Consider the following 18,150-nt stretch of genomic DNA (forward strand, 5'->3'; position numbering starts at 1 on the left):
CCTCCAAACACGGCGAGTGGAGTTTAGACCAAAAAGCTATATTTTTGTCTCATCAGACCACATGACCTTCTCCCATTCCTCCTCTGGATCATCCAGATGGTCATTGGCAAACTTCAGACGGGCCTGGACATGCGCTGGCTTGAGCAGGGGGACATTGCGTGCGCTGCAGGATTTTAATCCATGACGGCGTAGTGTGTTACTAATGGTTTTCTTTGAGACTGTGGTCCCAGCTCTCTTCAGGTCATTGACCAGGTCCTGCCGTGCAGTTCTGGGCTGATCCCTCACCTTCCTCATGATCATTGATGCCCCACGAGGTGAGATCTTGCATGGAGCCCCAGACCGAGGGTGATTGACCGTCATCTTGAACTTCTTCCATTTTTTAATAATTGCGGCAACAGTTGTTGCCTTCTCACCAAGCTGCTTGCCTATTGTCCTGTAGCCCATCCCAGCCTTGTGCAGGTCTACAATTTTTTTCCTGATGTCCTTACACAGCTCTCTGGTCTTGGCCTTTGTGGAGAGGTTGGAGTCTGTTTGATTGAGTGTGTGGACAGGTGTCTTTTATACAGGTAACAAGTTCAAACAAGTGCAGTTAACACAGGTAATGAGTGGAGAACAGGAGGCCTTCTTAAAGAAAAACTAACAGGTCTGTGAGAGCCGGAATTCTTACTGGTTGGTAGGTGATCAAATACTTATGTCATGCAATAAAATGCTAATTAATTACTTAAAAATCATACAATGTGATTTTCTGGATTTTTGGATTTTTTAGATTCTGTCTCTCACAGTTGAAGTGTACCTATGATAAAAATGACAGACCTCTACATGCTTTGTAAGTAGGAAAACCTGCAAAATCGGCAGTGTTGTTATTCTTGTTCTCTCCACTATCTCTGCTGCTGAACAATATCATTCTTAGTATATCTGCTGCTGAACATATCATTCTTAGTATATCTACTGCTGAACATATCATTCTTAGTATATCTACTGCTGAACATATCATTCTTAGTATATCTGCTGCTGAACATATCATTCTTAGTTTATTTACGGCTGGACATATCATTCTTGGTATATCTACTGCTGAACATATTATTCTTAGCATATCTGCTGCTGGACATATCATTCTTAGTATATCTGCTGCTGAACATATTATTCTTAGTATATCTGCTGCTGAACATATCATTCTTAGTATATCTACTGCTGAACATATTATTCTTAGCATATCTGCTGCTGAACATATCATTCTTAGTATATCTGCTGCTGAACATATCATTCTTAGTATCTCTACTGCTGAACATATCATTCTTAGTATATCTGCTGCTGAACATATCATTCTTAGTATATCTACTGCTGAACATATCATTCTTAGTATATCTGCTGCTGAACATATCATTCTTAGCATATCTACTGCTGAACATATCATTCTTAGTATATCTGCTGTAAATTCATCTGGTATAGATACGTATAGATTGCATTTGGACTACTATTATTTGGATTCGTTCCGACATTTCAAAATGTCTTGTTGTTTATTATAATTTTCATGTAGATTATTGGTGTACTTGTTTGACATTGTACTGTATTGTTATGAGCCGGTAACATAAACATTTCGCTGCACCATCTATAACATCTGCTGAACTGTGTTCGTGACCAATACACTTTGATTTGATTTGTGTCGTTTGTCTTCTCTTTCCGCTTTTGCCTTCTGAAGACCATAGAATGATCAATGCAGGTAAGCACTGCTTTTGCTAACATTCTCTACCAGATACTATCCTCTTCCCTGAAAGGTGACATTTGCTCCTATGAATTCCCTCATTATAAGCATGTGAGCTATTCATAATTCACAACACACCAACCATACCATTTTCCAGGAACAGAAAAAACTGTACGGGCATTTTAGTGTGGCGTGGTCTCGTAATAGCATGGAATAGGCATGTCTTAACAAGACATTAAGATGATTTCCCTGGAAAGACATGATCATCTCCTCTATATTTCTCAATCATATCCCTAGTTCCCTTATGGAGGAAATGGCTAGTTTCGTCAAAGGTGGCCATGTGAAAAGGCAGCATAAGAAGTGGCCCTGTCTTTCCTTATAAAGTGGTCTCTTTTAATGGGCCAGTGCCTAATTGAAAATGACCATTAATGAGTGTGTGAAAAGATCAATGCTCTTCTCCATACACACAATCTGCCATTGAAGCACCGCCAGGAGTGCTGTGAAAAGATGTAGAGCCCCCTTCAGTGAGCTCCTCGTCGCGCTAACTATCAGCCCTGCTTTGCCCAACAGGAATGCATTTTTTCAGCCTGGGAGAGTCAAGGAATGGACAAAAGGATGGCGGGAAGTCATGGGAGGGACGGGAGAAAGAGGGGACCTGTGAGAGGGAAGTTAGTGTGCGTGTCTGTATGGCTCTGTGCATGCGTGCGGACTGGAAGCAATGCAATGAAAACACAACCCAGTTTTGAAGTTGAATCTGAGTTTAAATAGATGCAGTACAGATACAATTTTCTTGTGGGTTCCGGCCTCCCGGACAGGCGTCAAGTACGGTCTCCTCCTTCCTATTTCTCCTCATGTCAATCAACTATAATAACCTCATTGTTAGGTGTTAGGAATACCAAGTTAACCCTCTTAAAGTGTTAATGCAATATGTCCCATTGGGATAAGTGGGATCATGCAGTGTTTTACACAAGCACTTGGAGTAGCCAGCCAAATAGAAAAAGTAGCCAGCCAGGATCCCCCAGGACGGGTTAAATATTTGTTTTTGCTATTTTAGTGGCCTCTGTCACATTCCATCCTTTATATGCAGAGACGTGATTAAATACATTATTGAGTTTACCTCCTAGATTGGATAAATTAAGTTGTGGTATTGTGTTTACAATTAAAATCACTGAACATGTATGAATTCAGTGTATTGTTAGTTTTGGGGGATATCGTCTAGACCTAAGCCTATATGATCAAGACTATTTAAGTAAGATAAGCAACCTTTTTTAAAACATTGAACCTGTCTTGAGAGAAAAGTATTTTACTGCAAGATATGAATTGCCACAGGTATGTTTGTTCTTTAAATGATGTGTTTTATTGAAACAGAATTGAAGTAAATAGACCAACATCTTGAAAATGTCAAATCAAACAAACTGTGTGATGGACACAATTTCTTTTCTCTCATGTTATTCAATTGTTACTGTGCGCCTGCAACAAATATACACTGCATGACCAAAAGTATGTGGACACCTGCTCGTCGAACACCTCATTCCAAAATCATGGGCTTTTAATGTGGAATTGGTCCCCCCTTTGCTGCTATAACAGCCTAGACTTTTCTGGGAAGGCTTTCCACTAGATGTTGGAACATTGCTGCAGGGACTTGCTTCCATTCAGCCACAAAAGCAGTGAGGTCGGGCACTGATGTTAGGCTATTAGGTCTGGCTTGCAGTCTGCGTTCCAATTCATCCCAAAGATGTTCGATGGAGTTGAGGTCAGGGCTCTGCAGGCCAGTCAAGCCATTTCTATATGGATCTCACTTTGTGCATGGGGGCATTGTCATGCTGAAACAGGAAATGGCCTTCCCCAAATTATTGCCACAAAGTTGTAAGCACAGAATCATCTAGAATGCCATTGTGTTGTAGCAGTAAGATTTCCCTTCACTGGAACTAAGGGGCCATGGAAACCCATTTCATGAAGCTCCCGACAAACAGTTATTGTGCTGACATTGCTTCCCGAGGCAGTTTGGAACTCGGTAATGAGTGTTGCAACCGAGGACAGGCGATTTTTACTCGCTACGCACTTCAGCCATCCTGTTCTGTGAACTTGTGTGGCCTACCACTTCGCGGCTGAGCAGTTGTTGCTGCTTGACGTTTCCACTTCACAATAACAGCACTTACAGTTGACCAGGGCAACTGTAGCAGGGCAGACATTTTACGAACTGACTTGTTGGAAAGGTGGCGTCCTATGACGGTGCCACATTGAAAGTCAATGAGCTCTTCAGTAAGGCCATTCTACTGCCAGTGTTTGTCTATGGAGATTGCATGACTGTGTGCTTGATTTTATACACCTGTCAACAACGGGTGTGACTGAAATAGCCAAATTCACTAATTTGAAGGGGTGTCGACATACTTTTGTATATATTGTGTAGCTCAAATGTGCAAGTGCATTTTGAATTTTGATGGACACTTCTTCTGGAAATATGTGTCTCAAATAAACAGAACAGATGCTCAATTAAGTTCTGGGTCCATAAGTGATAAGAGAAGAGACAGATCGACATCAGTTAATTCAGTGAACACTCTCTTTGAATTGCAGTATGTCATTTATTTAAAAAAAACACTTGTTTAACCGCTGACCCACAGATTTCTTCTTAAATTATCTTGTAAGAGTCTGCTGACTTTCACAGGCTTCAAGATTTATTTTTTAAGAGGAATTTTCTCATCTACTGCAATACAGGTATGATTGAAGAATGAAGCAGGTTTTAAACATGGGCTTTGCTACACAGAAAGCAGCAGTTGACCGCTCCATTCTCAACACTTTTATTAAATCACTAGACCTAGATCAATATCTTTGAAAATACCATTATCTTAGTAAGTATCATTATCTTTTATAACAATTCAGTCTGTTTTAATTTATCATATTTTGGACCAGAGTGAGGCTATCGCTCCACTAGCCTACCTATTATGGCTGCAGTGAGGAGGATTCACAATTTATCTGCAGATAATCGCCAAAAAGTCTACCGGTATGCAAATTAGGGAGCCACGCGAACGGATCTCTTGCAGATGCGATTCGGTCGGCTACTACACTCATATCAAAAATATACTGAAATATAAACATAATATGTGAATTGTTGGTCTCATGTTTTATTAGCTGGAATAAAAGATTCCAGAAATGTGTCATACTCACAAAAAAAAGTATTTCTCTCAATTTTTGTACAGAAATGAGTTTACATCCATGTTAGTGAACAACTCTCATTTGCCAAGATAATCCAGGTGTGGCATATCAAGAAGCTGATTAAACAGCATGATCATTACACCTTGTACTGGGGACAATAAAAGGCCACATGTAATCACACCAGCCCAGGGCCTCAACAGCCGGCTTCTTCACCTGCAGGACGGTATGAGGGGGTGGGGTGGGTCGGTGGGGATGCTGAGGAGCATTTCTGCTTATAATAAAGCCCTTTTGTGAGGAAACTCATTCTGATTAGCAAACCTGGCTCCCCAGTGGGTGGGCCTATGCCCTCCCAGGCCCACCCATGGCTGTGCCCTTGCCCAGTCATGTGAAATCCATAGATTAGGGCCTAATGAATTTATTTAAATTTATGAACTGTAACTCAGTAAAATCTTTGAAATTGTTGCATGTTGCGTTTATATTTTTGTTCACTATATAAACAAGCTCTTTAGTTTAATTATCCTGATGTGATACCATGGACATATAACTAACTACATTGTAAGATTTATGAATGGCAAAGATATGAGATTGACTTTATTCAGTCAGTTCTACACCTTTTATAAACTAGTTAAGCTTTCTGTTCGTCAATCAAAGCACAGTTAGCCTATGCGCCATCACTTGAGTGTACATGAAAGACGCGAAAGACAATAAATGAATGTGCTAGATACAATACACTATGTGGATTTCGACTCATCATTACCACATTATATGCGATGTACAAATTGACTCACATAGACGATGAAGGAGCATCATGCTCTCTCCCTCCGTGAAAAGACATTTGACTGCACACACACACACACACACACACACACACACACACACACACACACACACACACACACACACACACACACACACACACACACACACGAACCGGGAGGCAGCAGACTGTCAAACCAGCAGTTTCCCTGTAATTACTCACTTTGTGATTGACAGGCACCTGTTCTATCGATAGATCGCTAGAAGATGCATATCATTCATTCTAGCGGGAGAGGGCTCATGGACTTTTTTCCGACTTGCAAATTGTAAAAAAAAGTAGCCAATTAAAGTGGAAAAAATACCCGTCTGGAAATGATTGTGTAACCAGCTGTACAGCCGACAGCCGGCGCTAGTGGAAAACACAGATCTTGGCTCTCTTGCTCTGCGTGTATGTGTGTGTATTGGAATGCAACACAGGCCCCATTCTCTCAAGATTCAGTACGCTGGGCCTGAAGAACAACATGTTGTCTTGGTGTCACTTTTATTCCTATTGGAGGACGAGAGTGAAAATACTCAATTTCTTTCCACTACAACGGCAGTCAGCAATGACATTAACATGGTGACGTATAGGACTCCCCTTTACATTTCCACTTTCTCATCCCCTGCCTCCATGTCGGTCATCTTCTCCTTGGAGGCTTTGGCCCATTTCTGTCCATTATAGTAGTCTCTGGTCACAGAAAACGGCTTTGTTTTTTTGGGGACCAGCTTTGTGCAGTGGACCTCTCGATTCTCTTCACTCAATGCCTTAGTCCAGTGGTTGATATAACATTAATAGAGTCTTAATATAACATTGTGGTATCAACAGCATGGGTCTGCTGGCTGACAGACCGCATTGTCCTGATACCCCATGTTTCCCCAGCTAAGCTCATTCACTAAACCCAGGTAATTTAGCTATTTCAAAGGCACACCATTAAAAATGCACTCTTACTGACGGTGAGATTGCATGTTTTAAGCAGGGGGAGAAAGGGCCTACTATGTTTTCAGCCCGAGAAACAAAATGTAGAGCAATGTGAAAGCTCTCGTTCCTCTCGTCCCCTCCAGCGATCCTTCCATCTGTGGGCCAAAACTCCATTAATATCTTTTTAATGTGACTTTCAAACATGGGAGAATGCAATTCATTTGGCAGCTGCTTTTTGTTGTTGTAGTGAATTGCTTTGTCCACGAGCCACAACACAGCTTAGCTTAGCCACTGGACAAGTTGAGCTCTGCTTTCAGGTCCACAAGCAGGACAGATTTTTTACTTGTCCCTCCCCCCAAAAAAGGTCTGTAACACTATAAAACAAAATTATATATATTTATATATATATATATAATATATACAAAAATGATGTTTTATTGTCACGTGTTGTTTTACAGGGCCAAGGAACAACTTTACAAAATAAAATCCATTACTATCTTTTTTTTACCAGAGAGAATCAGACACTCTGCCTATTGGCTTCTTTTCATTTTCAACCCTGTCTCAAAATACATCACTGCGCCTTTAAGGCTCTCCTGGAGGTGGGTTGGCTACCCTTGGTAGCCTATCAAATATTGCAACATTACAATTACAGCCAAATACATTTTATGTCTTTATAAAATAGTTCCCTCAAAAAACTGAAAGTTGTCCCATCATCCCACGGAATGCTAAAGAAATATTTTGATCGTTCAAGACAGACTCTGGGAATGTTGTGGGATGCCAAATTCCAAATTCATACGACCCTTACACATTATATATATATATATATTTTTTTTAAAGCAATGAGTCTGATGCAACAGATCAGACAGTTTAGCTTAAAATGTTGATGAAGTCGTATTTCTTCATATTATAAGGTCAACAATGTGCACATGGCTGTAAGCTACAGGGAATGTTCCAAAATACAATTAGCGGGAAAACGCCTTCTCAAAAGTGTGGTTTCATGTGACAGAGATGACATTTTCCATTCGAAATGAAGAGGGGAGATCTAAAGATGCATCAACAAGCAGTGTCACCTACATGACTAGGATTATGCCTTTAGGCTGCTGGACAATACCATTTTTTACATTTGAAAACCAATAGAACATGAGAAAAATGCTGGTTTCAATGGAATATTAAGTGTTTATAAAATAATTCCCTCAACATTTCTATGGTGGTATTTCGGCTAGGCTAGGCTACAATGTACAATGTAACATGCTTCATAAAATGACAAAAATGGCCAGGTTTTTAAAGAATTAAGTTGATGGTTAAATAGTTTCAAAATGCTGACCGCCCACGCTCAGACTCAAGGTTGATGTGCGGTGCGCAACAGGCCCTGTCCTTCACTCGCCAGTCCTGTGACCATTTGATCTGAACTGACCGTGCCTCGAGAATGTCAACAGCTTCAAGCCTTTCGACATTCATGTCAATCCTCCTTCGTTATATTTGTCAAACATGACTGCCATTTAGCTTAAAGCTCGGTTACATTAAAGCTCGGTTACATTTTCTGCCGCCTCCCTCATATCAGCATCGGTTTGGGCTTGAGGATGTAGGCATATCATCTACACTTTGACATGTAGGCTTCTTTATTTATGCACATGAAAAATAGATATTAATGTTATTCCAATGTTGGCCTCTCTGATACAGTTCTGATCGGAGTAATGGTTTCGTATTGTGATTTTTGTGTATTCTTCTTAAAAATAAAAAAAACTTGTACCAGACAAGAGGACAAGCACTAATATCGAGCCCTGACTACTCAGTCACGACACCTGACGTTGTCTTGCTTCAATCATCAATATCCTTGATGGATATTTTTTGGGCAATGTGCTTCCTATTTCTTTCATCTGACCTAGAACAAGGAAGTTCCATTAAGGTCTTGCATGGCCAAGAGTGTAGCTGCAGTTTAAAACTCAGACAATCATGAGTCATGTAATAGCCTATTTAATCTAGAATGTCCTCAAAACAACCAGTAGTAGGCTAAATGCAAAATGCTTTAAATATAGTCTGACCTTATAACGAATTCCAGCCATAACTTTGTTGTAGTTACTGTACAATAAAGGGTTTGTTTCTTTCTGTATCAGTTGGAGAGAGTATTACCAAACAATAGATGGCCTGTATACTAATCATATAATCATTCCAGAAGAAACTATGGACGGGGGTTTGAAATACTTGTCATACATTTTTGTTTGATATCCGGATATTCGATATACATGTATTTTTTGTTTTACTTACGTTTTTAACCTGAGCACTGCTGTGAAAGCAGGAGAGGCTGTCACCCTATTGCTGCAGTAGCTCGGCTACAGCCAAGACTAGCTCACAATATTATTTATCATCATCCTATACAATATTACCTTTCTTGACTGGAGCAGGAACTTTTCATTCCGTCATTTTATTCCTTCTTACATTGCATTAGTGAACTCTCACACATTGAACCTCTTTGCCGCTTTGATTGGCCAACATAAACGACAAGCTACACACGTGAAGGCTACCGGTCGGCTACCGGTCTTTTCATGGGATGCACGTCATAAAAATGAAATTGAAAATGTCCCCGATAACACATCTAGCAAGAAGGTGTACAGTAATTATATTTGATCTCAGCTTGTTCTTTTTCTGAAGGGGTATCAAGCTATACGAACTCAACAGAGCCATACTTTTCTTTCCTCTACTCGTCTAGAGCAGTGGTTGAGAGGCCTTGAAGCCACCGGTCGGCCATATTGGCACTACCCAGTAGGAGCAGTCCTCCATAGGAATGAATGGAACTCCACAGTATTTCAATGAAATGTGAGTTCCAGTGAAAAGCTCCACCGCTCTCTGACGCATATGTGTCTGTTTACATTCCACATAGAATGGACTCACCTGGTAAGGGCTGTTTATGATGTCCGTGGAGGCTGTTACCGGATAAGGTGTGTGTTTGAAATGGTAGGGGCTAGGTTTGGGAAAGAAGATCCTATGTCAGCATGTACGCAGAGAGGGCTGGGCTGGTGGAGATCCACTGGCTTCAATATGTCTCTTCTCTGGCTAGTCCAAGAAAAATCTCACGTACAAAGGTCAGTGAGTTTACGTGTGTTTGTTTGAGTGTGTCAGTGTGTGTATGCGTTTGTGGGTGTTTTGTACGTGTCAATGTGAGCTCATACTTATGTGTGTGTATGGGTGTGTGGCTGTGTGTGTTGAGAAAGCAGATGCTTAAACCACCACAGCATATGATTAGCATGGTGAGGAAGCATTGGGAGCAGCTTGTGGCTGGCTGTGGTTGAGTTGTGAGTCAGAACGAGTCAGTAGGGCACTGAGATGGACTGACGTACCCGGCCAGGCCTGAATATCACTCTGACTGATGTCAGCTTTCACTGTCACTCCATTTTGTCCCTTCATCGCCTGTTATGACTGTTATGAACTGTTATGACTGTTATGAACTGTTATGACTGTTATAAACTGTTATGACTGTTATGAACTGTTATGAGATGGCTGAGTTAGCAAAGCAGCACTTGGAACACCCAGCACAAAATAAAGTTGCTCATAGCAGAGCAGAGCGCTCTGTCCAGCTCGTTTGCCTTATTGGGTCAAAGTGTTTGGCTGTTTAGACTCCCACTCAATTATGGTGCCAACTCTAGCAGCAATCTTCCCTTCCTCTCTCTCTCTCTCTCTCTCTCTCTCTCTCTTTCTCTCTCTCTCCTCCTCTCTCTCAGCTCTCATTTGGACTGGTGTACCAACTCAAACTTGATTGGACCAGGCCCAAGACTCTAGTTCTGTTAGGAGTTCACCATTCTCTATTTTCCACTCCTTCTACATCCTCTATCCTTAATGCTTCGCCCATCCTTCAACCGTCCCCCATATTCATTATCCTTCCACTCATGTTCCATCTTCCAACTTATTGGCAGGATTCACCTTTTGGCTGAGAGCTGTAGGAAAGTGCTAGTTTTTTGGCATTGTGAATGTCGGAGTGTGTATTGTGTGTTGTTCGTGTGCCGACCTGCTTTCACACAGTCAGCAGCACACCTAACTTCAAGTCTTCTGTGGCTATTCCAAATGTCCCAAAGCCACTTTGAAAAACTCCCATAAGCTTAACCCTATTCACGACTATGGGCATTTGATCCATAGATTGATTGAATCATGAATATTTTCCAAAGAGGTGACAGAGTTTGTTTGAGATACCACTTGATACCTCTTTGTCCCAATAGTTTAGTTTAAAATAATATCCTCTTGATAAGGAAAGGAGGAAAGGAGAGGAGGCAAGGAAGTCTTTGAGGTTTTTCAAACCTTCCCTCGGGGACCCCCAAAACGTTTCACAATTTTGTTGTAGCTCTGAATTAGCCCACATGATTCAAGTAGTCAAGGGCTTGATGATTAGTTGACCAGTTGAACCAGGTGAATGATAGAATAGTTGTTAACATGGAACGGCTGGGGGTCCCTGAGGAGAGGTTTGAAAAAGGGCTTGATGATTAGTTGACCAGTTGAACCAGGTGAATTATAGAATAGTTGTAAACATGGGGGTGAGGGGTCCCTGAGGAGAGGTTTGAAAAAGGCTGCACAGCGACAAGTCTTTCTCCAGTCAATTTCCAAGCCTGGCTATTGAGCCTTTGGAATCTGGGACAGAGCTATTCTGTGGGTCTACTGCCCTCTAATGGCTGCAAGCAGCACAGTTGTCCTTAATACCACAGCCAAACTGATCTGTGTTCTGCCTTTAGGTAGGGTTAACAGTTACACAAGTAATGTGTTTTTGATCATCTGGCACAGTCAGACAGTAGCCAGTTCATGTTGAGTCGGGTAGATTGCGGACTCTTGTGACAGACTTGACTCAGTTGGTTCTGGTTGCCGAGATTAGGTAGATAGCCATGTACTATGGGATTCATGTTAGGCAATTCAAACTGATGGTACCGCACATGCACCACAACCACTGTTTTGATCAGTTGTTCATTACAAATGCTTGTCTGATTACCCACTTTGGGTCAACATCTTTGTTTTTGTGTAATAAACTCAGCAAAAAAAGTAACGACCCTTTTTCAGGACGCTGTCCTTCAAAGATAATTTGTAAAAATCCAATTAACGTCACAGATCTTCATTGTAAAGGGTTTAAACACTGTTTCCCATGCTTGTTCAATGAACCATAAACAGTTAATGAACATGCACCTGTGGAATGGTCGTTAAGACACTAACAGCTTACAGACTGTAGGCAATTAATGTCACAGTTCTGAAAACTTAGGACACTAAAGAGGCCTTTCTACTGACTCTGAAAAACACCAAAAGAAAGATGCCCAAGGTCCCTGCTCATCTGCGTGAGCGTGCCTTAGGCATGCTGTAAGGAGGAATGAGGACTGCAGATGTGGCCAGGGCAATAAATTGCAATGTCCGTACTGTGAGACGCCTAAGATAGCGCCACAGGGAGACAGGACGGACAGCTGATCGTCCTCGCAGTGGCAGACCACATGTAACAACACCTGCACTGGGTCGGTACATCAGAACATCAAACCTGCGGGACAGGTACAGGATGGCAACAACAACTGCCTGAGTTACACCAGGAACGCACAATCCCTCCATCAGTGCTCACACCTGCCTTAATAGGCTGAGAGAAATTGGACAGAGGGCTTGTAGGCCTGTTGTAAGGCAGGTTCTCACCAGATATCACCGGCAACAACATCGCCTATGGGCACAAACTCACCGTCTCTGGACCAGAAAGGACTGACAAGAAGTGCTCTTCAATGACGAGTCGCGGTTTTGTCTCACCAGGGGTGATGGTCGGATCCGTGTTTATCGTCAAAGGAATGACCATTACACAGAGGCTTGTACTCTGGAGCGGGATCGATTTGGAGGTGGAGGGTCCGTCATGGTCTGGGGCGGTGTGTCACAGCATCATCGGACTGAGCTTGTTGTCATTGCAGGCAATCTCAACGCTGTGCGTTACAGGGAAGACATCCTCCTCACTCATGTGGTACCCTTCCAACAGGCTCATCCTGACATGATCCTCCAGCATGACAATGCCACCAGCCATACTGCTCGTTCTGTGCATGATTTCCTGCAAGACAGGAATGCTAGTGTTCTGCCATGGCCAGCAAAGAGCCTGGATCTCAATCCCATTTGAGCACGTCTGGGACCTGTTGGATCGGAGAGTGAGGGCTAGGGCCAATCCCTCCAGAAATGTCCAGGAACTTGCAGGTGCCTTGGTGGAAGAGTGGGGTAACATCTCACAGCAAGAACTGGCAAATCTGGTGCAGTCCATGAGGAGGAGATGTACTGCAGTACTTAATGCAGCTGGTGGCCACACCAGATACTGACTGTTACTTTTGATTTTGACCCCCTCTTTGTTCAGGGACACATTATTCAATTTCTGTTAGTCACATGTCTGTGGAACTTGTTCAGTTTATGTCTCAGTTGTTGAATCTTGTTATGTTCATACAAATATTTGCTAAGTTAAGTTTGCTGAAAATTAACTCAGTTGGCAGTGAGAGGACGTTTCTTTTTTCGCTGAGTTTATTACTTGGCTTAGAACGAGGAATGTGGGTGAAAACACTGGTTGAGGACTAAGTGTGGTGTGACTGGCTGCCTCTCGGGAGTGGAGAGAAGCACTGTCGTGACAAGGTGTGTGGGTGCGCGTGTGTGTTTGTGCGTGTGCCAGGCTTTTGGATGCCCTCACACCTGCCCGCTCTTGTTTGTATAAATTCTTCCTACTCTGACTATGTGTGTTGGTCTCCTAGCCTCTTCCCGGAAGCCAGCCAATATGTGTTTTTACACCCACCCATGGCACACGTTCACCTGCCCGTGTGAATACCACTGAATTCTCTCACTTATTTTTTCTCTCTTTCTCTGTCTTGTTCTTTCTTTCTCACTCCTTCTCTGTTTGCTTGACAATTTGGAGTCTCATTCCAACGGCCTTTCTTTGTTCACCATCACGCCAGAAGGAGTTTGAAGTGTGAATATGTGTTTTTTTTTAAAATTTGCTTGGTCACGTTTATGGTCTTTAGTGTGAAACACGACTTGTGCACTACATAGTGTGAAGAGATGCATTGGCAGTGCATACTAAGTAGTGTGTTAGTGTGGAACATTGGTGGTCGGCCGCCATTGTACAATAAGAATGTGTTCTTAACTGACTTACCTAGTTAAAGGTTAAATAAAAAATAAAAAGTCCTTGTGTCAAGACATGCCCACCAGAGGGGGCTGATGCACTGGCAGTGAAATGGATATGATATTCTCCTCCTCCCCTCCTCCTCTTCGCTCAGAGCCTGCAGTATCAATCTCTCCAATCCCTTTAAGGTGTGACCTGGAAACCCAAACCAAGACTAAATCCTCACACTGTTTTCTCGTCTCCCGACCTCCAGGGCCCACTTACAATGCAAACTGCCTATAACAAATCCAAAAAGAGTCGAGCTCTTTGACTCAATGTTTCATCATAGTCTTTCAGAAGAGCATCTTTTCCATTGGTGAGTGGTGATATGGGGGTTGTTGTTGCAAAGGGAAGGACTATTGTGTAACGTAATAGGTCAGAGAGGAGCATATGGGTGGGGGCATATCTGGGTTAGGCTAATATAATCTCTATTCGCCCCGTTTCACCGATTGTATATTCAGGGTTCTAGGTGCACAGTAAGTGGGGGGCCCCATCTGGTGTGGTGTGTGCAGCCCCCCTCTGTTCCCTCCTCCACACCCCAGAAAGAAAGAAAAAAAGATGTAGGTTTTTTCTTGTCACATACACTGGATAGGTGCAATGAATGTGTTGTTTAAGAGGCCACTCCACCCTCGACCCAGAAAATGTCAACCCCCCCCCCCCCATTCCCTCTACACACACACACACCTCCCCTAAGCCCCATAGCCCCTTGGCCCTGTGCCACCCACCCCACCTCAACTCCTAATTGCACACAACGTCCCCATTTCCTCCCCATGACGTCTGCCTGAGTCCCTAGGAGAATTGGGGTGAGGAGTCCATTAGCACCTTTTGTCAGTGGGATGTCGAGGGGGGGGCAGTAAGGGGTTTAGCATTAGCATTTAGCAGTGGCCTGAGGCACTTCCACGCCCACCACTCCCCCAGAAAGTGGCAAACGTCACCCCATACCCTAACCCCACTCAGGCTCCAGAACCCACCCACCCTCCCTGCTCCTCATTGATTTACAGTGCATTTACAAAGTATTCAGACCCTTTCACTTTATCCACATTTTGTTACCTTACAGCCTTATTCTAAAATGGATTCAATATAAAAAAAATCTCAATCAACACACAATATGCCGTAATGACAAAGTGATTTGTATATTTTGTATATTTTTTGTGTGTAGGTTTTGTATATTTTTCGTGTGCAAATGTATTAAATATAAAATCCAGAAATACCTTATTTACATAAGTATTCAGACCCTTTGCTATGAGACTTGAAATTAAGCTCAGGTGCATCCTGTTTCCATTGATCATCCTGAAGATGTTTCTACGACTTGATTGGAGTCCACTTGTGGTAAATTCAACTAATTTGACATGTATTTGGAAAGGCACACAACTGTCTATATAAGGTCCCACAGTTGACAGTGCATGTCAGAGCAAAAACCAAGCCATGAGGTCGAATTAATTGTCCATACACCGGCTCCGACGATCGATGGATGTGTCAGGGCTTGCAAACTATTACAGATTACAAAGGGAAGCACAGCCAAGAGCTGCCCAGTGACACGAGGCTGCCAGACGAGCTACATAACTCGCTTTGAGGCAAGTAACACTGAAACATGCATGAGAGCATCAGCTATTCCGGACGACTGTGTGATCGCGCTCTCCGCAGCCGATGTGAGTAAGACCTTTAAACAGATCAACATTCACAAGGCCGCTGGGCCAGACGGATTACCAGGATGTGTACGCCGAGCATCCGCTGACCAACTGGCAAGTGTCTTCGCTGACATTTTCAACCTCTCCCTGTCTGAGTCTGTAATACCAACATGTTTCAAGCAAACCACCATAGTCCCTGTGCCCAAGAACACTAATGTAACCTGCCTAAATGACTACCGACCCGTAGCACTCACGTTCATAGACATGAAATGCTTTGAAAGGCTGGTCATGGCTCACATCAACACCATTATCCCAGAAACCCTAAACCCACTCCAATTTCCATACTGCACCAACAGATCCACAGATGATGCCATCTCTATTGCACTCCACACTGCCCTTTCCCACCTAGACAAAAGGAACACCTATGTGAGAATGCTATTCATTGACTACAGCTCAGGGTTCAACACCATAGTGCCCTCAAAGCTCATCACTAAGCTAAGGACCCTGGGACTAAACACCTCCCTCTGCAACTGGATCCTGGACTTCATGACGGGCCACCCCAGGTGGTAAGGGTAGGTAACAACACATCCGCCACACTGATCCTCAACACAGGGGCGCCTCAGGGGTGCGTGCTCAGTCCCCTCCTGTACTGCCTGTTCACTCATGACTGCGAGACAGGATTGGGTCGAGGCACAGATCTGGGGAAGGGTACCAAAAATGTTCTGCAGCATTGAAGATCCTCAAGAACACATTGGCCTCCATCATTCTTAAATGGAAGAAGATTGGAACCACCAAGACTCTGGAGAAAGGCCTTGGTCAGGGTGGTGACCCTGAACCTGATGGTCACTCTGACAGACCTCCAGAGTTCCTCTGTGGAGATGGAAGAACCTTTCAGAAGCACAACCATCTCAGCAGCACTCAACCAATCAGGCCTTTATGGTAGAGTGGCCAGATGCAATTAACTACTCAGTAAAAGACAAATGACAAAAGACTTACAGAAAAAAGGCTCTTATAGGAGAAACAAGATTCTCTGGTCTGATGAAACCAAGATTGAACTCTTTTGCCTGAATGCCAAGCGTCACATCTGGAGCAAAACTGGCACCATCCCTACGGTAAAGCATGGTTGTGGCAGCATCATGCTGCTGATTTTCAGCGGCAGGTACTGGGAGACTAGTCAGGATCGAGGGAAAGATGAACGGAGCAAAGTACAGGGACATCCTTGATGAAAATTACCCTAAGGACAGAACCAAGACAACGCATGAGTGGCTTCGGGACAAGTCTCTAAATGTCTTTTAGTGGTCCAGCCAGACCCCGGAATTGAACCCGATCGAACATCTCTGGAGAGCTGTGCATCGACACTCCCCATCCAACCTGACAGAGCTTGAGAGGATCTGCAGGGAGAAACTACACAAATACAGAGGTGCCAAGCTTGTAGCGTCATACCCAAGAAGACTCGAGGCTGTAATTGCTGCCAAAGGTGCTTCAACAAAGGACTGAGTACAGGGTCTGAATACTTATGTAAATGTGATATTTCAGTTTATAAATTTGCAAACATTTCTAAAAGGCTGTTTTTGCTTTGTTATTATGGTGTATTGTGTGTAGATTGATGAGAAAAACAAAACAATTGAATCAATTTTAGAATGAGCCTGCAAAATGTGGAAAAAGTGGTGGTCTGAATACTTTCCGAAGACACTGTATATGCTGACCTATGGATTGTGTGTGTCTCAAGACCCAGTTTTAGATTACCCAGCTACAGTATTCCCATCAGAACATGAAGTCAATTTGAAACCCCTCCCCGTGTAGGCAAGGCCCTCTCAATGATTCACACACCAAAAGATGCCAATGTTCTAGTGTGTGTTCTTGGGCAATATGCTAATGGTGATGTAATAGATCGTATCGCCTTCCAAACATGAGATATTACCCCTATTTCAAAGTGAAGCACCCGCCCCCAGCTACTGGAACAGGAGAAGTGTCAGCGGGACTTACTTTTTAAGAACCACGTCGCATCCCACTCGATCTATGCCCGAAAGCGCTACGAGGCTTGTTTGTGACATTGCAAAGGAATAGATTTGGAACATATGGTCTTTATGACGGAAGCTTGAGCATGGACTACTTTAGGTTTAATGGAATTACGCCCCATAACTCGGGTGGGAGGCAGCCTCTGAAAAACCATTAGAACTGAGATCCTGCGGTGAGAAGACTAGAACGTGTTTGCAATATTCCATTCACGTGTTCCATAATGTCATTGATAATTGATTAAAGATAAAATAAATTGTCGGCACTGAGTTTCGTGCGAACACCGAAACCAAACAATTTAACTGAAAGCGGAAAAGAAGAATTGTGTTTTGTTTAAAAAATGACTTTGCCTGCTTCACTAATGTCCTTGGGGCTCATTTGGAAATGGCTTGTGAAATCTTGAGTTTTACATTTTAATTTAAGTGTGTTCCTTCATTATCTTGCAAAATTAAGCCATAATCCATTGTAAGGCAAATTGGTTTGGGGATTTACTTAGCTACGTACCTTATTTATGAGGTGATTGTCCCCCTTGGCAATCCCATTCCTCATTTCAAAATAGATTATGGCGCTCTAATTGATAAGATAAACACATCATTATATTTGCATCTTTGCTAAACCTTGAAACCAAGTGAGCATTTTTTTTAACCCCCCCCCCCCTTTCCACGCCGTCTTCATTCTAATCCATTTCCCTCTTCCTTAATGGTAGTGAATGTAAAAAGGCAACATTGTTATCAGGCTCTTTCAATTACTTTGTATACTCTAGGCTAAACGATTATGTGTACTCAAAGCAAAAATGTTCTTGCTCGGTTTC

At 42.8% G+C, this 18,150-nt stretch overlaps 1 protein-coding gene across 9 annotated transcripts in view; it reads left to right on the forward strand.

Annotated features, from left to right (window-relative positions):
- Positions 1-18,150, forward strand: part of agrn (agrin) — a 269,273-nt gene that overhangs the window by 80,009 nt on the left and 171,114 nt on the right. For 5 of the 9 annotated variants that reach the window (XM_036988107.2, XM_090184410.1, XM_036988111.2 and 2 more), the window contains exon 3: positions 1,700-1,720. The exons of the other annotated variants lie outside the window; for them this stretch is intronic. In XM_036988107.2, the coding sequence (XP_036844002.2) occupies positions 1,700-1,720 (21 nt within the window). The remainder of the gene's footprint in view (positions 1-1,699; positions 1,721-18,150) is intronic. 9 annotated transcript variants of the gene reach the window in all.

Source organism: Oncorhynchus mykiss, chromosome 9 (assembly GCF_057628025.1).
Source record: "Oncorhynchus mykiss isolate SJ-2025 chromosome 9, ASM5762802v1, whole genome shotgun sequence".
In the NCBI taxonomy this organism is placed as follows: Eukaryota; Metazoa; Chordata; class Actinopteri; order Salmoniformes; family Salmonidae; genus Oncorhynchus; species Oncorhynchus mykiss.